We start from the raw sequence: 27,533 nt of genomic DNA on the forward strand, positions 1-27,533 counted from the left end.
ATTTGGATTTCATGTAATGGACATACACAATATAGTCCAAATTGGTGAAGTGGAGTGAAAAAAAGTACTTGTTTCAAAAATAAATATAATATAAATAACGGAAAAGTGGTGCATGCATATGTATTCACCCCATTTGCTATGAAGCCCCTAAATAAGATCTGGTGCAACCAATTACCTTCAGAAGTCACATAATTAGTTAGATTGCACAAAGGTGCAATTTATTTAAGTGTCACATGATCTGTCACATGATCTCAGTATATATACACCTGTTCTGAAAGGCCTCAGAGTCTGCAACACCACTGAGCAAGGGACACCACCAAGAAAGCGGCACCATGAAGACCAAGGAGCTCTCCAAACAGATCAGGGACAAAGTTGTGGAGAAGTACAGATCAGGGTTGGGTGATAAAAAAATATCAGAAACTTTGAACATCCCACGGAGCACCATTTAAATCCATTATTAAAAAAGAATATGGCACCACAACAAACCTGCCAAGAGAGGGCCGCCCACCAAAACTCACGGACCAGGCAAGGAGGGCATCAATCAGAGAGGCAACAAAGACACATTGATAACCCTGAAGGAGCTGCAAAGCTCCACAGCGGAGATTGGAGTATCTGTCCATAGGACCACTTTAAGCCGTACTCTCCACAGAGCTGGGCTTTACGGAAGAGTGGTCAGAAAAAAAGCCATTGCTTGAAAGGCATGTGGGAGACTCCCCAAACATATGGAAGAAGGTACTCTGGTCAGATTAGACACAAATTTAGCTTTTTGGCCATCAAGGATAATGTCTATGTCTGGCGCAAACCCAACACCTCTCATCACCCCGAGAACACCATCCCCACAGTGAAGCATGGTGGTGGCAGCATCATGCTGTGGGGATGTTTTTCATCGGCAGGGACTGGGAAACTGGTCAGAATTGAAGGAATGATAGATGGCGCTAAATACAGGGAAATTCTTCAGGGAAACCTGTTTCAGTATTCCAGAGATTTGAGACTGGGACGGAGGTTCACCTTCCAGCAGGACAATGACCCTAAGCATACTGCTAAAGCAACACTTGAGTGGTTTAAGGGAAAACATTTAAATGTCTTGGAATGGCCTAGTCAATGCCCAGACGTCAATCCAATTGAGAATCTGTGGTATGACTTAGTGAATAGTTATGCACGCTCAAGTTTTGTGTTTTTTTGTCTTATTTCTTATTTGTTTCACAATAAAAAATATTTTGCATCTTCAAAGTGGTAGGCATGTTGTGTAAATCAGATGATACAAACCCCCAAAAAATCAATTTTAATTCCAGGTTGTAAGGCAACAAAATAGGAAAAATGCCAAGGGGGGGGGTGAATACTTTCGCAAGCCACTGTAATTATGCATTTCTGTAAAGTTCAGATCATTGACCCATGATGTCATTCGATTACCAATATTCTGTTACCGGGTGTTTTAATCCACTTCAATTACTGTACTTCAATAACTCAATGTTGTTTTGGGTCAACCTCAAGGTGTCATATCATAGCTGATATATTTTTATCTTAATTCAGGGAGTAGATATTTACGTTTTTTGAAAACTTGGTCACATAAACTGAGGGGTATTTTTATTGTCATTCTGTTACAAAACTTTACATCTGCAATGCTGTAAGATTGTCAGTGGAAATCGTTAAAAGTAGTCCTTGTGCATAGAATAGTATAGTTTGTTTAACTTTGCAGTCAATGGTTTTAGTTTGGCACACTTTTTAAATGGAAGAAATCGAGTCTAAACATCATTCTGTTTCCGTGGAATTGCCCATATTGATAACATTGGAATTCAAACATTCTGGTGGATGGGTCTCTGGCCTCTGCATTTGGTTTGGAACAAATTATGCAGCTTTTAAAAATAGAAAATGTGTTTGTTTTACTCACAGGTAACATCATAGGCATTGGAGTTGTAAAGTCATGTAAACAGTGCTAGCTTCTAAACACATCCCTTGCTACACAGCTAACATGAAATATGAATTGTTTAGTTCGATAATGGAAATTGGTGTGATTTAGCAACATCTCATGCACATTAACTAGTAAAACCAAAGATGGTTTATTATAGCGATGGTCAAAACTACTTTCAATTACAGCAGCCTGGCTGTCCCATGCCTCTATCAGCTGTTTCTGTCATTGGCAAAATGTACATTTTTGGCATGACACACAAGTTAGCTATAATGGCTAAAGCACAAACGCCAACCTGCATTTGGAACATTAAATAAATGTGAACCCAAGCTAATACCAGGAATGTTCATACTTTTACAATGAAAACTATTTAGCAAATTACAAGTGGTTCATTCATTACTAGCCATATGGGCATATATTGCATAAAAATACATATTTTATAAAGAAGACAAGCAAATCTATGGTTGAGTTTTTATTCAACAGATACACAACAATAGATCATCAAACCTCACACCCACAACTCAACATCCTAGTATTTCTGACCATTTAGAAATGTTATGTGGTAACAGTAACATTAGTCTTCCCATCCTATCTGAGTGACATTTTATGTTGTGCAATGTGGCATTACTTCTCCTGTCTTTGGCATAGGTTTGGTTATTAGGACTAGGCTTCTTCTTGGCATACCCTGGTCGGATGTTAGCCGGCTCCCCCAAACCAGCTCTTTGGAGGTCTGTGGTGCAGATGTCATTATTTTGTCTTCAATGCATGGTCTTCTGGAATGAAAGAAGAAAACATATTTGATGAAATATTCATTGAATCAAGGGAAAGTAAATACGTTTCCATTGGAATTTGGCGTTGTGTGAGCAATAGTTTGGTTGCATGGTATTCTGATTGCATTCAATTCATAGTAATATAATATTACTCAATAGTTGAGGGCGACGTGCATCATTTTTAGTTATGCATGGCTGATCTGTGGTGGTTATAATTCAACACTGCCAGCAATAAGGCCCCAGCCTCATGCACCCTAGGATAGAAGGCAAATACTTTTACACTGAACAAAAATATAAAATGCAACATGCAACAATTTCAAAGATTTTACTGAGTTACAGTTCATATAAGGAAATCAGTCAATTGAAATAAATTCATTAGGCCCTAATCTATGGATTTCGCATGACTGGGAAGGCAGATACAGTATGCATCTGTTGGTCACAAAAAAAAAAAAATGTAAACAGGTAGGGGTGTGGATCAGAAAACCAGTCAGTATCTGGTGTGACCACCATTTGCCTAATGCAGCGTGACACATCGCCTTCGCATAGAGTTGATTAGGATGTTGCTTGTGGCCTGTGGAATGTTGTCCCACTCCTCTTCAATGGCTGTGCGAAGTTGCTGGATATTGGTGGGAACTGGAACATGCTGTAATACACGTCGATCAAGAGCATCCCAAACATACTCAATGGGTGACATGTCTGGTGAGTATGCAGGCCATGGAAGAACTGGGACATTTTCAATTTCCAGGAATTGTGTACAGATCCTTGAGACATGGGGCCGAGCATTATCATGGTGAAACATGAGGTGATAGCGGCGGATGAATGGCACAACAATGGGCCTCCAGGATCTCTTCACGGTATCTCGGTGTATTCAAATTTCCCTCAATTAAAATGCAATTGTGTTCATTGTCCGTAGCTTATGCCTGCCCATACCATAACCCAACCACCACCATGGGGTACTCTGTTCACAACGTTGACATCAGAAAACAACTCGCCCACACAATGCAAAACACCGTCTGACATCTGCCAGGTAAAGTTGAAACTGGGATTCATCCATGAAGAGCACACTTCTCCAGCATGCCAGTGGCCATCGAAGGTGAGCAGGTCAAGACCCTGGTGAGGACGACAAGCACGCAGATTAGCTTCCCTGAGATGGTTTCTGACTGTTTGTGCAGAAATTCTTCGGTTGTGCAAACCCACAGTTTAATCAGCTGTCCGGGTGGCTGGTCTCAGACGATCCCGCAGGTGAAGAAGCCGGATGTGGAGGTCCTGGGCTGGCGTGGTTACACGTGGTCTGCGGTTGTGAGGCCGGTTGGACAAACTGCCAAATTCGCTAAAACGACGTTGGAGGCGGCTTATGGTAGGGAAATTAAAATGTTGTGAACAAATTTGTTTACATCCCTGTTAGTGAGCATTTCTCATTTGTCAAGATAATCTAAGCCAGAGAATTGAATGTTAGAGAAATACGTTTTTTGTGCGTATGGAAAGTTTCTGGGATATTTTATTTCAGCCCATGAAACATGGCACCAACACTTTACATGTTGCGTTTATATTTTTGCTCAGTGTAGATACTTGCATAGCCAATATGATGTGATTCTGGAATAAATTAAAACCTCATTCAGAATTGAATTCCATCTACATTACTACAGAGATCACCTCTTCACACACAAACACTTGCTATTCATGGGTTGCACGTTTCGTCACAATATTGTTTTGAATGTTCTTTTGAAGACTGATGCCGACTGAATGTTCTATTCAGTGCAGACATTTCAAAAGAAGCAAATGATTAGGATGAAAACCTTTTGTCATCATTGTGATGTCACGAGATTAACTGTAGATGCAGTATAACTTTAGTTAGCTAGATATGATTGAGGTTACAGCACTAGATTTTAGCTAGCTAACGTTAGCATTGCTAGCAATTTTTTAAGAACTTTGCCATCTCTCTAAAACACATTTGACGATATGACGGCAAAGTTGTTTCCTACTAATTATTTGCATACTTTAGCAATGTCATCGTATTTCCTGGCCACTGTAGCTAGTTGAATTTAGACTAAACAGTCAATAGCCCCCGTTCAGAATGACCGGACACCACTATTTCGGGTGACCAGGCACCACTATTCTATGGCTGTGGTTAAATATAAATGCTGAAGCGAGCTAAATACATTGCATGGGCCGAAATTTGTTAACATATTTACACCACAGACTCTGCATAGCAAATTAATTTGATGCTTAGCAAAGTAACGTTAGGCTACCTCGGCTAGCTTTCTACAACGAGTAAAAAATATGTAGCGCTTTGCTGGAACAGTACGATTAACGCTAGATGGGTATGACTTATAGCAGATAGGAATAGCTAGTAAATGTTGCTAAGCTAACATTAGTTTTAGCTTACCAGGTTTTAGCCCAATAATGGACTAAAGGAGCCTAACGTTACTCCTTAGTCCAAGGACCTTACGTGTTCTGTTTAGAAGCGAATTGGCTCTGGCTGTCAAATCAGCCAGATACTTAATCTGAAAGTTAATCCATTCTCAATTGTGCGGTACAGTTCTAGAAAATAATTTCACAATTGCTAAATATCCACTTACTGTACACTGTTTTAACACAATTGCAACCGACAGTATTTTTCAGTGACAACACGTTTGTGGCGTCCGTCTTCTGTTTACACACAGGTGTTTGGAGACACAGATAGCTAATTAGCACAGATAGTCGACTCTGTCGTCCGTCTGTTTTCCTTAAATAAGTGCTGTAACATGGAAATCTGTTTTTTTGGAAATGCTTTTTTTTATCGCTGATATGAAACATCCGTTCCTTACGTTTCCAAAACCTTACCGTAAGCAATGCACGTTTAAAGTTTTTTCTGTCCGCGCCTTAAATAATGTTGTCCATGTTTGTTGTGACTGTCCAGAGATACTTTTGAGGAGATGGTTCAAAAACCCAACATTAGCCTGAATTACATGAACAAGAAGTACTATGTTACAAATATATTTTGGGATGTGAGATGATTAACTTGTTCTCTGTAATATCATGTAGCTTTGAAATCATGACATTATGTACTTTTGAGGAAAATAGGCAGGTTTCTCGACTCATACACTGACTTTTAGAAGGGATTGCGTGACGATTAGTTTAGCAACCGCGTGGCCATGCCTCTTACGTGAGAGCACGCAGTGCCAATTTTCCCGCCAAATCGTACCAGACCACTATTATTCCAGCAGCGGTCAGAGAGGCAACCCTGGGGTCTGAAATTATCATGTAATCTTCAAAGCATTTTATTCTCTGATCATTGCCACTTAATAATGGCCATTTAGAGCTATTTGAATGAAACATGTGTACATATTGTACCTTTTTAAATGAGCGGAAAGTACCCATGTTTTTGATGGCCTATTGTGGCTGACAACTACACGCGGTGTGGGACTACAAGTCCAGTCAATTCCCCATCTAGAGGGATGCTGAAAAGAGGAATGAGAGAGTGATTGCCCTCTGTGAATGTTGGCGATTTGCCCAAAACCTCAGCCCACAGGGAAGAGGTGTATCTGACTTAGAAAGAAATATTAAGGGAATGAATGAATGAATTAATGGGGGGGGGGGATCTGTGATGTGTAGTTAACCCTGTCTGGTTGGTGTTTCTAGGGTGTTTGTTTAGGTGTGATTGTTCCTTGGTCTGCTCCTATCACATTTTCACTTATAGATGTGGTGGCGTCTTCCTCCTTCTCCCCTTGCCCCATCTCACTTCATCATCCTCTCCTCTGTCTCAAATACACACTGGCTGTAGGCCTACATTTGAACATGGCAACTCAGTAAGATAAATATGCTCTCATTCCTATGATGTGTCATCATGTCGAAACAGCCAGGTCATCATCACGTAATGGCGAGGGTATATGGCCTTTTACACAGTGTATACCCACCCATGTGCTTTCCCCCAGGGAAAGTCCTAAAGCACTGTGTAAACCGACACAGTTGTCAATGTGTTTTACATTTTTGTCTGTACACTCTGCTCGTGCCCAGATTCTTCTAATTCCAGTCAGCCATTCATCCCAATGTAAGAATGAAGGACTCAATTTCAAGGCCCCCTCTTTCACCACAACACCCATTGTCAGTTCTCCGTGCCTGAGGAACAGGTAGAACCAGAGCTACTGGAAGTTAGTAGAACCTGTCATATTGTGACTGTGTAGGTGGGACTGACGTGAACTTAATCCTAGCCTCCACGCCTGTTGCCGGTTAGGGCGACATGGGCACATTACATCCCCATGATTCCCTCTCATATCCCCCCTTATTATTATTCACCTTTAGCCTTGACTCTGGGTGTATGATTGGGTTTATGATTATGATGATTAGAATTACAATAATGAGAAAAGATGGATAATGATACTAATGGAAACTGGAATTATAGGAGCATTAGTAATTATGATGATGACTGGCTAAAGGTCATTTCTCAAACTTCAATATCACTAACATGCACTGATAATGCCAAGAGAAACATGACTTGAATTATATTGTTGCTAGCGATTTATTCAGAATTTCAATGCTTTGCAATTAGGACATCAAAGTATGATTTTGTGTTGAGACCCAAACAATGGGAGAACTAGATATGTTTCCAATCGTTTATATTTTCATTAGTCATTATTTTTATTATATGGGATGTGTTAGTTTTTGTTACATACAGGCGTGCTATGTGATGGGTCCCCATTATTTAACAGAGGCCATTCAAACTCTCCAGGGCCCAGTTTTTCAAAAGATATCTATCTGGATTTTGCCTAATGGAATGAATAGAATAGGAGTCCCCATTCATGTCAATGATTTGTCCGTTCTATTCATTCTATTTATATGCATTTAATCCTATCCAGATAACTTTTGAAAAACTGGGCCCAGAGGTCGCTACTGGATTCTCCCTCACATACTACCTTCAGATACCCAACCCTTCTCTGACGACCAAGGGCCAATCCCACTTTTCCTGCTGAACCAATCAGAGAGAGGCAGAGTGGTTAGGGGAGGGTGTGTCTAGATGTTGAAACAGGGTGTGGTCCTGAAACTAACTGGGTGTTGTCACTTAGTAGTGTGCTCAGCCTTTGGTTTAAATCTGGGTTGAATGAGTCCCATCACAGGCCTGCCATAGCTGTCTTCCCTCATAGCTGTACACCTCTCTCTCTCTCTGACTTAGTCTGCCTGGGCTTTCTGTGGATATGTCTAGACAGTAGTTTGATTCAACATTTGAGGACTTCAAGGAAGAAACAAGCAATTCTGGGACTAGCGTTATACTTTTTCAGAGAATCTCTCTTTTGGACTATTTTCTGTTTTGCTGGGCCTGGCCCATTGTAAGATCATTGGCTGTGGTTCTCTTGGCTGTGTGCCAAAGGCCTGAGGGTTTGGGGACAGTACTGAGGACAACTTAGGTGAGTCTTGTGTTAACAAAAAGATGGCTGACTGTATAGTCTCAGTAATGCTCAGTGCTATACTCCATTTAACACTGCAGTGTCTATTTACTTCAAGTTTTTTACTTTTATAACAAACTGTCAGGACAGGTTTTCCTTTTATCTGTAGGCCTTGTAGTTAGAACGGTATAACTTGGTGGATATGATAACACTGTCACATCTTTTTTATGTGTGGAGTGGGTTTTATTGCCGTTGTATGGAAAAATAAAAAATTTCCCACATTCTCTCTTTGTCCTTCGCTCTAAGTTTGGTTTGCCGGCTCACCTCCAACCCACTCCATCTCCCTGTAATTTATCTCAATCCCTCATCCATTCCGATCTAGTGAGCTCATGACATACTGACTGTTCAAATGGGTTCACCTCTCTGCCTCACCTGTTTGACTGGCTCTGTTTGTCATTGAGAGAACACTTCATTGTCTCTAAGGAGTAGCTAAGGGAATGTTAAATGCTGCTGAATAAGCCCTTTGTAAAACTACCGCCATCTTGGGTCTCAGTGTGTGAGATAATTTTATTAGTATAGTGGCGAGTTTGTTTTTACGTTGACTCAATGCTTAAGCCTATATAGTAGATGTAGTATATTCCCTCGTGTAGGTTACAGCTGGTGGGGCTGCAACTGCCTGGTACAGTTGAAGTCGGAAGTTTACATACACTTGGAGTCATTAAAACTCGTTTTTCAACCACTCCACAAATGTCTTGTTAACAAACTATAGTTTTGGCAAGTTGGTTAGGACATCTACTTTGTGCATGACACAAGTAATTTTTCCAACAATTGTTTACAGACAGATTATTTCACTTATAATTCACTGTATCACAATTCCAGTGGGTCAGAGGTTTACATACACTAAGTTGACTGTGCCTTTAAACAGCTTGGAAAATTCCAGAAAATTATGTTATGGCTTTAGAAGCTTCTGATAGGTTAATTGACATAATTTGAGTCAATTGGAGGTGTACCTGTGGATGTATTTGAAGGCCTACCTTCAAAACCAGTGCCTCTTTGCTTGACATCATGGGAAAATCAAAATAATTCAGCCAAGACCTCAGAAAAAGAATTGTAGACCTCCACAAGTCTGGTTCATCCTTGGGAGCAATTTCCAAACGCCTGAAGGTACCACGTTCATCTGTACAAACAATAGTACGCAAGTATAAACACCATGGGACCATGCAGCCGTCATACCGCTCAGGAAGGAGACGCGTTCTGTCTCTTAGAGATTAACGTACTTTGGTGCGAAAAGTGCAAATCAATCCCAGAACAACAGCAAAGGACCTTTTGAAGATGCTGGAGGAAACAGGTACAAAAGTATCTATATCCACAGTAAAACGAGTCCTATATCGACATGACCTGAAAGGCCTCTCAGCAAGGAAGAAGCCACTGCTTCAAAACCGCCAAAAAAAAATTTGACTTTGCAACTACACATGGGGACAAAGATCGTACTTTTTGGAGAAATGTCCTCTGGTCTGATGAAACAAAAATAGAACTGTTTGGCCATAATGACCATCGTTATTTTTGGAGGAAAAAGGGGGTGGCTTGCAAGCCGAAGAACACCATCCCAACCGTGAAGCACGGGGGTGGAAGCATCATGCTGTGGGGGTGCTTTGCTGCAGGAGGGACTGGTGCACAAAATAGATGGCATCATGAGGAAGGAAAATTATGTGGATATATTGAAGCAACATCTCAAGACATCAGTCAGGAAGTTAAAGCTTGGTCGCAAATGGGTCTTCCAAATGGACAATGACCCCAAGCATACTTCCTAAGTTCTGGCAAAATGGCTTAAGGACAACAAAGTCAAGGTATTGGAGTGGCCATCACAAAGCCCTGACCTCAATCCTATAGAAAATGTGTGGGCAGAACTGATTTTTTTAAAACTAGGATTAAATGTCAGTAATTGTGAAAAGCAGAGTTTAAATGTATTTGGCTAAGGTGTATGTAAACTTCCGACTTCAACTGTATGTTAGATTCAGCTATATAGTCTACCCTCTAGGAAAACTATGGTTCTTACTTCCCACTTCCATATGGTATACAGCTGCATGCAAATGTAACCTTTCCCATGTTTCTTGCTTGAAACTGAAGTAAACACTGATCAAGTGAAATGCAATTCTGAGTTGTAATTGAGATGGTGTGTCTGTTTGCCTTTGCAATCTGTTGTTTAGATCATCCCTAATAGTACATTGAATATGTTTATGTCCATGGCTGATAGTGGAATAAAACACCTAGCCACCATAGAAAAGTTAATATAATATGACTTACCTGTGAATAATCCCAGTAGGATCTATTGGACATTGACTGACATACAGTACATGGTCAGACAGACTACAATGCCCTTTGCGGCGGTTTTTACGGTTGTGAAGTATTTCAGTTTTGTTTGTCTATCAGATAGTCAGTCATCAAAGCAGAGCCTCGGGTTCAGGTATATGATGGGCCTGTGCAGCTGTCTCTGTTTGTTTAGTGGGGGAGGCAGTGTGACTCTAGGCTGCTATGTTCATCATCACCTTATGTCTCTGTGTACTATAAGCCTAAGGACACACCACTGCATTCCCTGTAGGCATAAACGCATAACCTGCCATTATCACCAACAACTGTCTTTTCAACCAAATTGTGTAATTGTGTCTGTATATTCTTTAGGGTTTTTTGATCAACTGAATAAAGAAGGAAAGAGGCCATCAAAATGCTGCTAGAAACGGGATCCAATATTATGTCGTTGTATGAGTATTTATTGCAGAGAACGGGTGAGTGAGTGCTTTCTCTAAAATTGATATTTTTATTAATACAATTTTTAAATGAATTAAATACATTTGGTGGTTTGTAGTTGATGCACGTTGTACCATGCTATGTGTGTAACCTGTATTGTTGTCTTTAAAATATTGATAAATTGCTTGATTTCTTGTCCTCAGACCACCGGTTGTTGCCCTACCCATTGATGCGGACCCCCTTCCAGATGACCAGCATCCTGTTGGGCTATGTGTTCTTCTCGCTGTATGCAGGCCCTCGCCTGATGGCACACCGCAAGCCCTATCACCTCAAGACGGCCATGATCATCTATAACTTCAGCATGGTGTTCCTGAACGCCTTCCTTGTCTATGAGGTGAGCAAAGCAGTTAGTCGTTCAGCAGAATTTAAGTTCTTCAAAGACTACTCTAGTTGAGATTTTATTTTTTACAGCTTTTATGACTTGATGATATGACAGCCAGTTCTGTGCTTTACCTTTGCAGTTCCTGATGTCAGGATGGGGCACCACCTTTACCTGGAGATGTGACCTGTGTGACTACTCAAGCAGCCCACAGGCTCTAAGGGTAAGCTTTCTTTATGAGAGAATCTGCTTTGCATCTCATGAGATGCCATCTATGTTTTCATACAATGAAAATTTTGTTTTACATTATACATTTTAAACATGCATAGCTATTTTAATAGGTCATATGATGTGATATTATTTGATGCCATCTATTTATTCTCTGTACTTACTTTTCTCTCCTTTTGTCAGATGGTTCGAGTGGCATGGTGGTTTTACTTCTCTAAATTCATTGAGCTTCTGGACACAGTAAGAATGTTTTTCTATATCAAAATATCATGTTTGTGAATAAAAAATATTGGCATGAACTGTCCTTTGACGTTAGCATAAATAATCTTCTGACTTCGTCTTTCTGACACAAATGGAGATTTTAGAATGTTTGCTTAGAGTAACTTAAACTCTTGTCTGCTTTGCAGTTATTCTTTGTGCTGCGTAAGAAACACAGCCAGATCACCTTTCTTCATGTCTTCCATCATTCTTTCATGCCCTTCACGTGGTGGTGGGGTATGACCATCGCTCCTGGTAATCTTGACCTTTATAATGACATCATCATCCCCATGCAGTGTGCTTATAGTTGCTGATATAACCTGTTTAACTTTACATTAGTTAACTGTGAGGGGGTTATTCAATAAACCTTATAATCACAAAAGGAACGTTCTACAATTTTACCAGGGAATAAAAATCATTTAGGAACAACATGTACAGTTGAAGTCGGAAGTTTACATACACCTTAGCCAAATACATTTAAACTCTGTTTTTCACAATTGCTGACATTTAATCCTAGTAAACATTCCCAGTCTTAGGTCAGTTAGGATCACCACTTTATTTTAAGAATGTGAAATACCAGAATAATAGTAGAGAATTATTTCTTTCATCTTTTATTTCTTTCATCACATTCCCAGTGGGTCAGAAGTTTACATACACTCAATTAGTATTTCGTAGCATTGCCTTTAAATTGTTTAACTTGGGTCAAACGTTTCCGGTAGCCTTTCACAAGCTTCCCACAATAAGTTGGGTGAATGTTGGCCCATTCCTCCTGACAGAGCTGTTGTAACTGAGTCAGGTTTGTAGTTCTCCTTGCTCGCCCACGCTTTTTCAGTTCTGCCCACACATTTTCTATAGGATTGAGGTCAGGGCTTTGTGGTGGCCACTCCAATACCTTGACTTTGTTGTCCTTAAGCCATTTTGCCAGAACTTTGGAAGTATGCTTGGGGTCATTGTCCATTTGGAAGACCCATTTGCGACCAAGCTTTAACATCCTGACTGATGTCTTGAGATGTTGCTTCAATATATCCACATAATTTTCCTTCCTCATGATGCCATCTATTTTGTGAAGTGCACCAGTCCCTCCTGCAGCAAAGCACCCCCACAGCATGATGCTGCCACCCCCGTGCTTCATGTTTGGGATGGTGTTCTTCGGCTTGCAAGCAACCCCCTTTTTCCTCCAAACATAACGATGGTCATTATGGCCAAACAGTTCTATTTTTGTTTCATCAGACCAGAGGACATTTCTCCAAAAAGTACAATCTTTGTCCCCATGTGCAGTTGCAAACCGTAGTCTAGCTTTTTTATGGCGGTTTTGAAGCAGTGGCTTCTTCCTTGCTGAGCGGCCTTTCAGGTTATGTCGATATAGGACTCGTTTTACTGTGGATATATATACTTTTGTACCTGTTTCCTCCAGCATCTTCAAAAGGTCCTTTGCTGTTGTTCTGGGATTGATTTGCACTTTTCGTATCAAAGTACGTTCATCTCTAGGAGACAGAACGCGTCTCCTTCCTGAGCAGTAGGACTGCTGCGTGGTCCCATGGTGTTGATACTTGCGTACTATTGTTTGTACAGATGAACGTGGTACCTTCAGGCGTTTGGAAATTGCTTCCAAGGATGAACCAGACTTGTGGAGGTCTGCAAAAAAAATCTGAGGTCTTGGCTGATTTCATTTCATTTTCCCATGATGTCAAGTAAAGAGGCACTGAGTTTGAAGGTAGGCCTTGAAATACATCCACAGGTACACCTCCAATTGACTCAAATTATGTCAATTAGCCTATCAGAAGCTTGTAAAGCCATGACATAATTTTCTGGAATTTTCCAAGCTGTTTAAAGGAACAGTCAACTTAGTGTATGTAAACTTCTGACCCACTGGAATTGTGATACAGTGAAATATAAGTGAAATAATCTGTCTGTAAACAATTGTTGGAAAAATGCACAAAGTAAATGTCCTAACTGACTTGCCAAAACCATAGTTAGTTAACAAGACAATTGTGGAGTGGTTGAAAAACGAGTTTTAATGACTCCAACCTAAGTGTATGTAAACTTCTGACTTCAACTGTATTTTGTTATGCCCCTGTGACTGTTCAGAATCTGTCTGAGTTTTAATAATGTGCCTGTCATTGTGAATCTCCAGCAGGGGGAATGAGCTCGTTCCATGCCATGGTCAACGCATGTGTCCACGTCATCATGTACACCTACTACGGACTGTCCGCTGCAGGACCTCGCTTCCAGAAATACCTCTGGTGGAAGAAGTACATGACCGCAATCCAGTTGGTGGGTGTTCTTTCTTAATGATGTACAATTGGAAGAAGCTGTTAAACGGAAGCATTGATTTTTGTATAGCTGCCGGTGTTACTGTTTTGAATTGGTGACGTGTGGCCATCTACAGACCACATCATTAATACTTTCTTATTTCTTCCTTCTTTAGATCCAGTTTGTGCTGATCTCACTTCACATCTCTCAGTACTACTTCATGGAGAAGTGTGACTTTCAGGTGCCCATGTTCATTCACCTTATCTGGATGTACGGCACCTTCTTCTTCGCACTTTTCTCCAACTTCTGGATTCAGGCCTACGTAAAAGGTAAACGGCTGCCCACGGCAACCAAGGAGGAGAAGCTAAAGAAGAATGGTGTTATTAATGGTCATACCAACAGCATTGGCAACGTTTCCGTGGTGCCCAACGGCAAGCCACTGAAGAATGGCAATGGGACAACAGCACACAGTGTCAATGGCCATAACCAACTAGACAAAGTGAAGGAAGTCTAGCTTCGTTCTTTTGGAAGGGGAAACAGAACTGTCTGAAGGAACCTCAAATGCCAAAGATTCCAAAAAATGCTACTCTTTCATATTAGCTACTGATCACTTTCCTCAAATGTATATTTTTATATTTATGTACACAGGTTGTGGGATATGAATGGCGTAATGGAGTTAGTTGGTCCCTACACAATTTATTCAATTGAGTGGTTGAGGGAACTACTACATGTAGATCACACTGTATGAAGAGGTAGTCTTCATCACTAATATTCACCTCAAACCCAGGTTTGAAACGACCAACTATAGCCCACCCTTGGACTCCTACTTGTTTGATTGGCATGACTCGTGTTGCTTGAATTGTAGTTTCCACTGAAAGGACTGGAACATGCTTGTAAATAGCTTACCCAGTTCTCGTTCAAAGAGCTGGGGTTTGTATTGTTGATGTCCAACATGGTTGTGTTTTTTGGTGCTGTTTGTATATTTAACTTTTTGAAATAAACGTTTTAAGTGTCAGGCTGAGTCAAACATACTTACCTTGAGGCACAAGGCATCCACTGGAGTGCCACTATCTGGTCTGCAGCAACATTCTAGATAAGGCTCCTACAGGTCAGGCCACACCTTTTCTATTGTTCTTCATGTTTATTTTGGGCGTTCTGATGGTAGTCTGCACATGTCCCAGCCATCGCCATATTTTCCCTCACCATCAGGGTCAAGGGTGTTGTGTATTTGAGTTCATAATGAAATTGTGTTCTGAACATTAGTCATACATGCCTCCTTATATTTTTAATTAGGTCATCCAACAAGCTTACTGTGTCCATATATTATAGAACACCATCCTGGCCTCTGGACAGGTTTAGAACAGTTGGCTAGAGACTAGGGTTACTTGGGACACAATTTTAGAATTTCTAGAGAATTGCTTCTCAGGAACCTACAGATCAACATGATCTTGAACTCTGCAGAATATCTAATTGGAAAGCATCCATTGGTTGTTTTCCAGGTAGTCTTTACTGTGGTCACACCGCTAGTTTCGGAAGATTTGTTCCCCAGATGTTAACACTTTCAGGCATTGTGATATCTGTACATCATGACCTAGACCGCATCCCGTCTGGCTGGACAAGTCAATATTATCCACTTCAGGAAACGCCATTCTTAGAGCCATTTATGAATTATTAAAAGACCAACACCACATTTAAATAGTGCGTCACCCATGACAAACCATCCCAGGACTACTGTACTTAATGTTAACCACAGACCAATTAATCAAAAGCAGAAACAAGTATGGGTTTCAGCAAAGAAAGAAATATCCTCAGTTTCACATTGAATGAATGAGGGCCCAAACAGTATTCGCTAAAATCAACTCCGGTTATAATCCTTGAAGACTTTCTGAACAAGTGGCAAGGCTGCAAGATATTCAAACGTGAAGAAAATTTTAAAGTGGCAATCTTTATTTTACAGTGAATAAAAAGTTGGTACATTAGTAAACAATTCAGATGAGTCGATCAATAACTAACCTGAACATACAATACAAAAATTTCATTATCGGATAGATTGGTGGATACTACCGCTGGTGGACTTCACCATCCGCTCCTTGGCCTTCTTCTTGACTGGATCCAGCTCAAAGCTCTTCCAGAGGCGGACAGTTTCATCACCACCTACAGTGGCAACAGTCGAGCAGTCTGGACTCATGGTAATGTTCAAGACTCTGCCCTCATGACCTGTGAAAAAAAAGAAAAGGTTTAAGATATCAGTTTTGAACTTTGACCCCAGAATAAACTAATGGCTACAGTTGGAAAAGTGTGTGCTATTTTACTTTCAGTTTTGTACACCAGCTTCATAAAGCTGAAAAAAATATACATTTAGATTGTTCACGCTTGCAAAGTGAAATTAAGCGAACTATTAGAATTTTAGGAACCAAGAAATGGCAGAGCAATTTCTGCATAATGCATCTTTAAACATGCATCATTATTGAGATGGATTGACATTAAGCAAGTTTATCTACAGTTTAATTTAAATTAGGATTATGTTTACCCAGTTAAGGAGACTGGGGTGAGGGACATTTACCGTCAGGCTCTTGGATGCTTTTACAGCTTCAGACAACAAAATGACCCATTAATGACAACTTCATACAGAGCCATTAAGTTTTTATACAATATTCATAATTTCAGGCCAGTCACTCACCATTGAGCTCTGCCATTTTAGTCAAGGAGGGGTACTTCCAGATGACTACGTTGTCGTGGGCATATCCGTGGCTGGAGACCAATTCCTTGTAGTTTGGTGCAAACTTCAAAGAGGACACCTGTAAGGCAAATTTGACCACCAGTTAATGGTCTGATTGTACAGCATAGCAATTATGGAAAGTAACCTCATTTAAAAAGTGACTGGTATGCAAATATTCATGCTGCTATGACTGAGCAGCAGGGCCCTGGAGGTGTAATATCATCCTGTACAAAATAGTGAGACTTCAGATACAACCCCATTAGGGTTCAAGGTGGGTGCAGTTACCTGAGACTGAGTGTCCAAGGCACTGATGCAAGTGCCACTGGTGACGTTCCAGATGCGGATGTGTCGGTCACTGGTGCCCCCTCCAGACGCAAGAATGTTGGGTTGCCATGGGCACCAGGCCAAAGCCTAAGACATTTGAGTAAGATAAACAATCATTAGGGTTTGGCACGTCTCTTTACAGTGAGTGGACTTCAATGTGCATCAAATTGTGCCCTTTTATTAATTCCCAACTCCATCCTTCAATAAAACATGGTAGTTTAGCATTTCACACCAAGAATGACATTTTGTTAAAAGTTTGTTATTTACCTTGACTGCTCCTTGGTGCTCACTGAAGCCGTGGACAGCATTGCTGCCTTGGCCGCTGCCCTCCTGCACGCCTGGCCACACGTACACGAGGTTGTCGTTGCCTCCGCTGGCCAGGTATCTCCCATCAGGGGACCACTCCAGCCCACACACCTCCTGAGAGTGTCCGGAGAGGGTGAAGATGTGGTGGTCCGCTACCCTCACGTCATGGTGGTGGATGTGACCAGATCTGGCGCCACTGGAAAAAGAAAATAATAAAGATGGTAAAAAAAATAAAAATATTTTAAAATATTTTGGCCACAAGTATATAAAAAAGAAAATACTATTAGGGAAATAGTTTTTTGCACAGCATATAGGCTAAATGTTGAAATAAAACTATTACATTAATCTGACTATTCACAATAATCGTATGATTGTGTGCAGACTTTGTACAGGCAGTGTTCCTATTGGTCAGTCACTGTGATCGGCTCGTAACACCAGCCACACTGCACGCTAAAGGCAAAAATATTGAAACTGCTAGAACTTTGTAGCGGTACTTAAAAATCGGCAGACCTAGGTCACACTGAACGAGCCAAGACGCACAACAATCGTTTACAACCTAATAATTTTCCCACGACGTGGACATTTTGTCTGGGATGCAAAATCGTGGCATAAGTGGGACTGACTATTCACTCAACTTTGTTCCTGAACATTCGTTGGTTTTTCCCCAGAAACAAATCTTTACCTGGAAAGAATGTGATTGTTCCAACTCAGGCTGCCAACTCTGGCAGTGTGGCTGGCCATGCTGCGTAGACGCTTCTGGTTCTCCACATCCCACAACTAGGGACAAAGACAAATTCAGGTTAAATGTATTTTAAAAAACAGGAAGCAGCAAATCACTCTCTTCAACACCATAAAATTGCATTGGAAGCCAAATTATTTTAGATGTGTGCTGGGTAGGTTCACATCAGACAGTTTACCTGAACTTTGCAGTCACTGGTACCAATGGCCAGGAAGTTGCCCTCCTTGATCCAGGAGACAGAGCAGATGTAGTCCTCCTCCCGCTCCAGCTTCATCAGCAGGACGATGTCACCCTGGGTGGCGTCCCACAGATAAACACTGTTGTGAAGGGCAACTGCGAGAAGGTTCCGACTGCTCCAGTCCAATAGGTTCAGATCTGTGGGAACAGAAGGAGGTCAATGGAGCTTTTTAACAAAGAATGCTCCTCTCTGCCGCCACCATTTCCACCCTGATTGAATTAAAGAGTCTGAAGCCAAAAGGACCAGATCCCAACTTGATCTGGCATTAAATCACTTTCTGTAAATCTCCCATTGAAATCTAGGCCCTCTTCTCTCTATACATCAAGTCACTCAGCGCCGTCATATCCTCACATGGTCTCTCCTATCATTGCTATGCGGATGACACGCAACTACTACTTTTCTCCTTCCCCCCCCTTCTGACACCCAGGTGGCGACACGCATCTCTGCGTGCCTGGCAGATATCTCAGCTTGGATGTCTGCCAAACAACTCAAGCTTAATCTCAACAAGACAGGGAAGGCCTACCTCACCATCACGGTTGACTACTCCACGGTGTCCCCCCCTGCAAAGAACCTTGGACAACACCTGGTCGTTCTCTGCAAACATCAAAGCAGTGACTCGCTCCTGCAAGTTCATGCTCTACAACATCCGTAGAGTACGACCCTACCGCACCGGAAGCGGCATAGGTCCTAATCCAGGCACTTGTCATCTCCCGTCTGGACAACTGCAACTCGCTGTTGGCTGGGCTCCCCACTTATGCCATCAAACCCCTGCAACTTATACAGAACACTGCAGCCTGCCTGGTGTTCAACCTTCCCAAGTTCTTCCACGTCACCCCGCACCTCCACTGGCTTCTAGTAGAAGCTTGCATCCACTACAAGACCATGGTACTTGCCTACGGAAGAGCAACTGCCCCTCCCTACCCTCAGGCTATGCTTAAACCCTAATGGTGGAACCAGCTTCCCCCTCAAGCTAGGACAGCAGAGTCTTCCAAAAACAACCGAACCCCTACCTCTTCAAAGAGTATCTGAAATAATCCCACAGCACCACCCCCCCTCTGGATAAGAGCATCTGCTAAATTATTAAAATGTAAATCAATGTGTGATTTATGCATCACAGCAGGCCCACGTTACACCCATAGCTAGGATTCCTTCCCAGGTAGGTTACTGGACATTTACTGTGTTAGGAGACTCAGTCGTCATTTTGAAGTTCAGGAGCGTCTATGACACACACCCCTAGGTTAAGTCCCTCGATACCTACTCCCCAGACAGGTTATTAGATATTTGTAGTACTGTATTGGCAGGACTCACAGAAATCATTTCGGAGTTCAGGAGCGTCTAAGATTCTGTCAGGCACAGATGGTATGTATCTGGTCTTTTTGGTGGAGACTGGGGTAGAAACCTGACTGTAGAGAACTTTCAAGTTGTTCTGGTAACCTGGAAAGAAAAGAGAATTGGACACTAGATTCTGATATCAATCAACTGACAAAGTCACACAATCATTCCCAACGGTAGACCTACCTTCTGGAGCATTCAAGGGTTTTCCTCCTAGATGCAAGATCTTTGCCTCCTCAATGTCAAATCCGTTGAGTGTAACAGACCATGCTTTCTGGTTCTCCTACAATGACAAATGTGTTGATTTTTAGCTACAATACAATATACCAACAAATGTGATGGGAAATGTTAGAGAAAAGCCTCACTGATGTTGCTGCTAAGGGGTTTGTGTCCATGGGCTCATTTTCTTTTGAGAGCAGGAAGCTTGCCACATCCATCTGTTTGTTGTTTCTAGTGGGAATGAAACGGTCACCGCCTGCCTTGGAAGGTGTGCACTGTGTCTTTCCATTTTTACCTGAGCAAGAGAGAAGGGCAGATTAGTATTAGAACTCTTGGTGAAACAGATTGGTAACAGTGCCACACCCATAGACAGTTGAAAGGGACTACCTACATACACAGAAGCAAATACTGTAGAGCAAAATTCAACAGCAAAAACAATAGCTAGCTACCTGGTGTTTTACTGGGCGTCTTGGACATACTAAGAGATCTGTTTCCGGATTTGCCAGGTGATAGAGCGCTGGTGTTGGCACTGCTGGTCGACATCGACGAACTGGCTTTTCTCTGCCACCTCGCCATGGGCGCGTTTGTGATTGGCATATCCAGCTTCAGAATGCTGTGAATGTCGTTGTCGAATCCAAATTGAGCCATGTTTGAATCTGCCTTTCGGTCTCCCTGCAGGGTAACGTTGCAAGAATAGAACCAAGTCGCTTATAACTTACACTAACAAAAGCGTATATTTTGTTATATAAACGTGCATGTTAGCTAATCTTAGACAACTAATTCACACTAGCAAGTTAACGTTACCTACACTACAGTACCTTGCAGGTGGCAAACTTGCTGCCTTTCTCCGTCATTTATTATTTACATTTCATGCAACAAAACCTAAATGTAGGCGTTAACAAACGTGAGCTACTTACTCCAAATTAATTCCACACGTCGTTGATGATAAATGTACTTTTATATCTCCTGAAATGGAAAATCACCTCCCAAACTTTACTGAAACGTGTTTCTTTCTGCAGCAGCTGAAGTTTAAATTTCAACGACCGATGACGAACTTTCTTTAAATTACTAAATGCGGTGTCGTGATTGGTTTGTTCAAAATATTTGGGCGGTAACCATGGAAGTGGAATAGCATCCGTTACCATGATTGGTGGAAAATGTAGACGTTAACTTCCTGAATAATCAATGCCGAAAGAAAATCTCGTCACACTTTTTCGAAGGACGGATAGAATCCATATCGCCCCCTAGCGAAAATAATGTCCAGACAACTGGCACTGAGTTTTTTTTATTGTTATTAACACTGATCTATGAAGTCAATAATGTCGAAGTCGGCTACATAATCTAATGCGGAAATCAATTGAAGATGTGTCCATTCTTGCAAGTCAATTTATTTACTAACCGAATTTCCGGAGGCGTGGTCTTCACCATCATTGATTTCACTAGCACCAGTTTCGGGAGGAAAAGCTATCCATTTATACAACTTAACTAGTAACTACATATTCGTGTTTGTAGGATACCCCCCCCCCAAAAAAAAATAAAGCACCAATATGTTCAACAGGATGACAAGCCTTTGGATGGGTGATGTACGTTCGCTCTGTTTTAATCCTCTTGTTACTAACTGACTGGTAGAAAACGTTTTAGCCGGCACTAGCCAGCTACTTTAGCTACACTAGACTAGCTATATAGGAACGTTACGTAGCTACAGTACCTAGCTTGCTAACGTCAGCTAGCTAAGTTCTCCAATTGATGTGAAGTGTATAATGTGTATAGCTATGTGGACATTTATTTAAAAACAGGATAAGCGATACAGCCAGAGATGTATTCGCTACCTAATTAAAATGTGTTAACTTCTCAAAAGTAACGTTCCCGAATTCCGACAGTTTAGCTAGCTTGCTGCCCTGGCTGGGCCTAGTAGTAGTACAGCGCATAATAATAACATCGTTTCTAAACCTGTCTTTGGTAATCATCTAACGTGCTTACAGCTACTCCTGAGCCCAGGCAGACATTTGGTTTGTCATTAGTTATCATAGCTGACTAAACTCCACTCCATGGTGAAGGAAGTGTCTGACGAATTGAATTACGTTCAACAAATGTTTGGTCGTGACTAGTTACCACAGCCACAAAGTCATAATTGTAGCAACATTTTACACCTAACTTTAAACACACTGTTAACATTATGCCTAACCTAACTAGGACTTCTCTCACTATTCTCTATTTCCTGGCTTGTACTGTAGCCAGCTTTATATTTCATGGATATGAATGGGATATTTGCAAGTGTATATCTTACAGACAGATAACTCTACACAATCTTCTTCATAGCTGGACCCATACATGGATGAGAATTTCATCAAACAAGCCTTCAGCACTATGGGCGAGACGGCGTATGGTGTTAAGATCATTACCCACAGAGTAACAGGGTATGTTCATCACACCTCTGTCTAATGTAGTCAAGTGATGCCATGTGTTTAGCATGTGTTCACTTGTTTGAAAATAGTCCACACTATTGCATGTAGGCTATAGATCAAGCCACTACTTGCCCAAATTAGAATCAGTCAGTGATTAAAATACATTGTGAGTAATTGAACCCTATCAGCTACAATGCCAGGCTACCCTAACCTTAAATGCCAGTTGTTCTAGAACCTCCTGTTGTCATTTTAGTGAAGTACTTGATTTACTTACCACAGAGCTGTGAATTGATAAGGTAATTCTAAAATACAATATTTGTGGGATATTATTACCCCACATTGGGGTTTTCTGTCCGTTTCTAAAATGTAGTTGTATCACACTATTGTCACTAATTCAATCTCTTGTTCTACAGTGGTTCAGCAGGCTATTGCTTTGTGGAAATGTCAGACGAAGCCAGCGTTGACCGATGCGTTCACAGACTGAATGGGAAGCTAGTTCCTGGATCAAATCCGGTGAGCACTCATTATAAGCTTGACATTTCTAATATTCATAGTTCATTTGAACAACTTACTGATGATGTATTAGCGGACAACCACCCTCTAGTTTTAGTTTCAAATGTATTGTTGATAGCGGAGCTTCACTAGCATTGGCCCCCACCTTAATTTGAGGTTGATGGAACGGAATACATTACAGCAAAGTTACTGAGGTCCGTTTTCTTCCTGATGAAGGTGGTTGAGGCAGTTTGTAAATAGACTTTGTTTTTAGCTGTAGCTCAGTTGGTAGAGCATGGCGCTTGCAACGCAAGGGTTGTGGGTATGAAAAAATTTATGCACTCACTAATTGTAAGTCGCTCTGGATAAGAGCGTCTGCTAAATGACTAAAATGTCAATTGGATCACTAAAATGTTTGAAGCTGGTGAATAAACTCTGTTAGGAACTAACTGACGAATGGAATAAAGCCTGTAGGTGGTGGAGGTATGTAAACCAAATAAAATGTTATTCTCTAATAATATACTCTTTATTTTCCAGCAATATATGTCCTTGCTACACACGTTTGTCTTTGAAGGTGCTTGACTGCTTGTTCTTTCTTCCTGTATAGCCCAGAAAGTTTAAGTTAAACTATGCAACTTACGGGAAACGGCCAGAAGCTGGGTAAGCTGTTTTACTTTCTTCCTCTTCATTTGATGCATGATTCTGTTGTTGGAACCCGCAGTAACTTGTTTGTCATGTTTGCTGCTCTGTGTGATATTTCCTACCTCCAGAAAAAATATTGTGAGAAAGAAAACGCTAGATGGTATGGTGTTGGTTCACCTTATTAATCCCTCTCTCTCTGTGTCTCTTTTTTATGCATCCTCAGGCCGGAATTTTCTGTCTTTGTGGGAGATCTGTCTTCAGAAGTGGATGACTACCAACTTCATCAGTTCTTCCTGAAGAAGTACCCTTCCTGCAAAGGAGGCAAAGTGGTCTCTGATCAGTACGGTAACTCCAGGTATGAGCGCTGAACAGACTTATACATTCATGTTATTTGGTGATGCTAGTTATGCACCACCTTATTTTGAACACAATTTGAATTAATCAGACATTTCATTACATTTAAATTCCTTGTAAAATCTCATGACATTTTTAACAATAGATCCTTATTTAATTGGATTGTGTGTAGATATACGAGTGTGTTGGGTATCTTCACCACTGTTACCACTGGTAAATTTTCCCAGAAATACTGGAAAAGTTTGTTTCTGACATTTATGCTAAAACTATTGTTTTCCCCATATAGGGTAAGCAAGAGCAACTCACAATTGAAGTGATGCTACTTCATATTAAAAGTAAAACAACAAGTTTCAGTTCTACCATACCATTTTTGTTTTCGAATTAATTATGTATTTGATTAGCATGATACGGCGAGTCCGGACAGAATGTGTGCTCAGGGTTTTAGCGTTTTGCTTGCTCTCGCAGAGGTTATGGCTTCATCAAGTTTGAGGATGAGAACGAACAGAAGAAAGCCATCGATGAGTGTCAGAACGCCTCAGGCCTGGGGACAAAACCAATCAGGATCAGCATAGCTGTGAACAAGAGGTATGGTTCTAATCTTCTTCTGAAATAAGTGTATAAATTATACTGTGTTAGGGTCGATTAGTGTCATGCTGGTCTGTCTTTGTTGAAAGTTGCTATACTATGTATGATTGTCCTCCTAACTTGACATCCACTGCACCTAACATTAATTTTTCCTGTTTCCTTGCTATTTAGCCATAAAATGAACAGCTATAACAACCAGAACCACAACTCCTACCACAACAATTACCAACAGCCATACTATCAACAACCCAACCAGAATTACTACCCTCAGTGGGGCTATGACCAGTACAACAGCTACAACTACAGTGGGTACGGTCCTTACGGGGGGTACCCCCCTCCAGGCCCCCATGGGATGATGGGACCCCCACCTCCCATTAGCATGCCCCCCATGCACACAGACATGCAGACTTCCTCAGAGGTAAGGCTTCCTGACAAGCTCCTGTGATCTTTCCCCTCATAATTCCCCATAACCTATCCCTTAATCGAATGAGATCTGTCTAAAAAGGGTTTTCATGCTAACCGTTGTTCACAATGATTCATTTCTGTTGTCTTGTTTTTCACATTAGCAAACACAGGAGTCCACAGATGAGCCTGAAGAAGAGGCAGCAGAAGGTAACTCTTCACTATCCTTTCACATGCACAAAAGAAAAATGCAATTTTCTGCAGATACAGTGAGGGGAAAAAAGTATTTGATCCCCTGCTGATTTTGTACTTTTGCCCACTGACAAAGAAATGATCAGTCTATAATTCTAATAATTAATCATTTTAATGGTAGGTTTATTTGAACAGTGAGAGACAGAATAACAACAAAAAAATCCAGAAAAACGCATGCCAAAATGTTATAAATTGATTTGCATTTTAATGAGGGAAATAAGTATTTGACCCCTCTGCAAAACATGATTCAGTACTTGGTGGCAAAACCCTTGTTGGCAATCACAGAGGTCAGACGTTTCTAGTAGTTGGCCACCAGGTTTGCACACATCTCAGGAGGGATTTTGTCCCACTCCTCTTTGCAGATCTTCTCCAAGTCATTAAGGTTTCGAGGCTGACGTTTGGCAACTCGAACCTTCAGCTCCCTCCACAGATTTTCTATGGGATTAAGGTCTGGAGACTGGCTAGGCCACTCCAGGACCTTAATGTGCTTCTTCTTGAGCCACTCCTTTGTTGCCTTGGCCGTGTGTTTTGGGTCATTGTCATGCTGGAATACCCATCCTCAACCCATTTTCAATGCCCTGGCTGAGGGAAGGAGGTTCTCACCCAAGATTTGACGGTACATGGCCCCGTCCATCGTCCCTTTGATGCGGTGAAGTTGTCCTGTCCCCAGAAAAATACCCCCAAAGCATAATGTTTCCACCTCCATGTTTGACGGTGGGAATGGTGTTCTTGGGGTCATAGGCAGCATTCCTCCTCCTCCAAACACGGCGAGTTGAGTTGATGCCAAAGAGCTCCATTTTGGTCTCATCTGACCACAACACTTTCACCCAGTTCTCCTCTGAATCATTCAGATGTTCATTGGCAAACTTCAGAATGGCCTGTATATGTGCTTTCTTGAGCAGGGGGACCTTGCGGGCGCTGCAGGATTTCAGTCGTTCACGGCGTAGTGTGTTACCAATGGTTTTCTTAGTGACTATGGTCCCAGCTGCCTTGAGATCATTGACAAGATCCTCCCGTGTAGTTCTGGGCTGATTCCTCACCATTCCCATGATCATTGCAACTCCACAAGGTGAGATCTTGCATGGAGCCCCAGGCAGAGGAAGATTGACAGTTCTTTGTGTTTCTTCCATTTGCGAATAATCTCACCAACTGTTGTCACCTTCTCACCAAGCTGCTTGGCGATGGTCTTGTAGCCCATTCCAGCCTTGTGTAGGTCTACAATCTTGTCCCTGACATCCTTGGAGAGCTCTTTGGTCTTGGCCATGGTGGAGAGTTTGGAATCTGATTGATTGTTTCTGTGGACAGGTCTCTTTTATACAGGTAACAAGCTGAGATTAGGAGCACTCCCTTTAAGAGTGTGCTCCTAATCTCAGCTCGTTACCTGTATAAAAGACACCTGGGAGCCAGAAATCTTTCTGATTGAGAGGGGGTCAAATACTTATTTCCCTCATTAAAATGCAAATCAATTTATGACATGCGTTTTTCTGGATTTTGTTGTTGTTATTCTGTCTCTCACTGTTCAAATAAACCTACCATTACAATTATAGACTGATCATTTCTTTGTCAGTGGGCAAACGTACAAAATCAGCAGGGGATCAAATAAGTTTTTCCCTCACTGTATAAGGTCTTTGTTGTTTTTCCTTTTAAATGTATTGTTGCCATTGCCTGACTCTGTTGCATTCAAATCCATTGGCTTGTTGACTTATTTACTCTTCCCTGCCAGAACCCAACCCTCACCTGGATGTGGATGCACTGAACAAAGAATTCATGGAGAGGAGTGAGGAGCTCTATGATTCACTAATGAACTGTCACTGGCAACCACTGGATACCATGACCTCAAAAATCCCTCCTTTTTCCAGTTCCTGATCTGTTTCAACTTGTCCTATGAATTTAGTATGAAATGTATCTTCTCCAAAAGAGCAGTCACACAGAAAATGTCAGTGTTGTTTAAAAAAAATCACCAGTAGAGACACAGCATGTTCCTGTATATATTGTCCCCCCCCCCCCCCTTTTTTTTCTTTTGGCAGTGCATTTTTTAAATTAATGTTTTTTTGAAGAAACTGTATTCTTCCATTATTATTTTATTATATCAAGTAATCAATGTTCGTCATCTCCCAGACATGATTTGTTTGTATTTCACACTGTTTTGGGGACCATCTTGTCTTCAGAAAGAAATGCATTGTTTTTGGAGTAACTCACTTTATTTTTCAAAAATGAGAAACTTACATTTAAGCTTGTATTTCAACAGCTTGCATTTCTTTAAAAGAATGTGCATTCACCTGTCATTTTCATGTTATACAATTTGTCTTAGACTTGTAATTCATGTCAGCTTTTTTTTTGTGCCTGGAGCTTTTGGAGTAATTGTATTATTAAAGCTGACTTGGAGAAAAAACAACAACTGGATGTTGAAGTTATTATGTTTAAGTACAGTCGTAGACTGTATTATCCAATTATAATTTGACACGGAACAGTGGTGCTTATGCAAAGTTTAACATGTTCATTCAACACATTTGGTCTGATTTGAATAAAATCACAATTAATTTAACTTCTTACTTACATGGCCAGCACTGTCAAAGATGCATAATCAAAATGATACAGCATTATGTAATACATGTTTTATGGTCA

General features: G+C 41.2%; 3 protein-coding genes across 3 annotated transcripts; 2 read left to right on the forward strand and 1 right to left on the reverse strand.

The window, feature by feature from the left end:
• The first annotated feature begins 7,724 nt into the window (after nt 1-7,724).
• Nucleotides 7,725-14,913, forward strand: LOC311147117 (very long chain fatty acid elongase 1-like). The gene is made up of 8 exons (XM_084183747.1): nt 7,725-8,057; nt 10,716-10,819; nt 10,985-11,175; nt 11,303-11,383; nt 11,572-11,628; nt 11,796-11,901; nt 13,781-13,920; nt 14,075-14,913. The coding sequence occupies exons 2-8, from the start codon at nt 10,759-10,761 to the stop codon at nt 14,411-14,413; spliced, it is 975 nt and encodes a 324-aa protein (XP_084039873.1). The 5' UTR covers nt 7,725-8,057; nt 10,716-10,758; the 3' UTR covers nt 14,414-14,913.
• Nucleotides 14,914-15,824: 911 nt separating this feature from the next.
• On the reverse strand, nt 15,825-21,052 carry LOC311147115 (cell division cycle protein 20 homolog). The gene is made up of 11 exons (XM_084183745.1): nt 20,694-21,052; nt 20,226-20,448; nt 19,923-20,071; nt 19,744-19,840; nt 19,534-19,659; nt 18,166-18,362; nt 17,931-18,025; nt 17,210-17,444; nt 16,904-17,029; nt 16,580-16,697; nt 15,825-16,116 (listed from the first exon to the last, which is right to left on the reverse strand). The coding sequence occupies exons 2-11, from the start codon at nt 20,422-20,424 to the stop codon at nt 15,938-15,940; spliced, it is 1,521 nt and encodes a 506-aa protein (XP_084039871.1). The 5' UTR covers nt 20,425-20,448; nt 20,694-21,052; the 3' UTR covers nt 15,825-15,937.
• Nucleotides 21,053-21,277: 225 nt separating this feature from the next.
• On the forward strand, nt 21,278-27,294 carry LOC311147116 (tRNA selenocysteine 1-associated protein 1-like). The gene is made up of 9 exons (XM_084183746.1): nt 21,278-21,359; nt 22,096-22,193; nt 22,595-22,694; nt 23,281-23,333; nt 23,539-23,670; nt 24,135-24,254; nt 24,426-24,672; nt 24,821-24,866; nt 26,632-27,294. Exons 1-9 carry the CDS (start codon nt 21,324-21,326, stop codon nt 26,772-26,774), a joined length of 975 nt encoding a protein of 324 aa, XP_084039872.1. The 5' UTR covers nt 21,278-21,323; the 3' UTR covers nt 26,775-27,294.
• The last annotated feature ends 239 nt before the right edge of the window (nt 27,295-27,533 follow it).

This window comes from Coregonus lavaretus, assembly GCF_964263955.1.
Source record: "Coregonus lavaretus genome assembly, chromosome: 19".
Classification (NCBI taxonomy): domain Eukaryota; kingdom Metazoa; phylum Chordata; class Actinopteri; order Salmoniformes; family Salmonidae; genus Coregonus; species Coregonus lavaretus.

Coding starts and splice junctions, on each gene's coding strand:
- LOC311147116 (XM_084183746.1), top strand. CDS start 21,324: ATGTTCAACAGGATGACAAGCCTTTGGATGGGTGAT. Junction 22,194..22,594: donor ATTACCCACAGAGTAACAGG/GTATGTTCATCA, acceptor CTTGTTCTACAG/TGGTTCAGCAGGCTATTGCT. Junction 24,867..26,631: donor TGAAGAAGAGGCAGCAGAAG/GTAACTCTTCAC, acceptor CTTCCCTGCCAG/AACCCAACCCTCACCTGGAT.
- LOC311147115 (XM_084183745.1), bottom strand. CDS start 20,424: ATGGCTCAATTTGGATTCGACAACGACATTCACAGCATTCTGAAGCTG. Junction 19,841..19,922: donor ACCCCTTAGCAGCAACATCA/GTGAGGCTTTTC, acceptor TTGTCATTGTAG/GAGAACCAGAAAGCATGGTC. Junction 16,117..16,579: donor TAAAATGGCAGAGCTCAATG/GTGAGTGACTGG, acceptor TTTTTTTCACAG/GTCATGAGGGCAGAGTCTTG.
- LOC311147117 (XM_084183747.1), top strand. CDS start 10,759: ATGCTGCTAGAAACGGGATCCAATATTATGTCGTTGTATGAGTATTTA. Junction 10,820..10,984: donor GTATTTATTGCAGAGAACGG/GTGAGTGAGTGC, acceptor TCTTGTCCTCAG/ACCACCGGTTGTTGCCCTAC. Junction 11,384..11,571: donor GCAGCCCACAGGCTCTAAGG/GTAAGCTTTCTT, acceptor TCCTTTTGTCAG/ATGGTTCGAGTGGCATGGTG.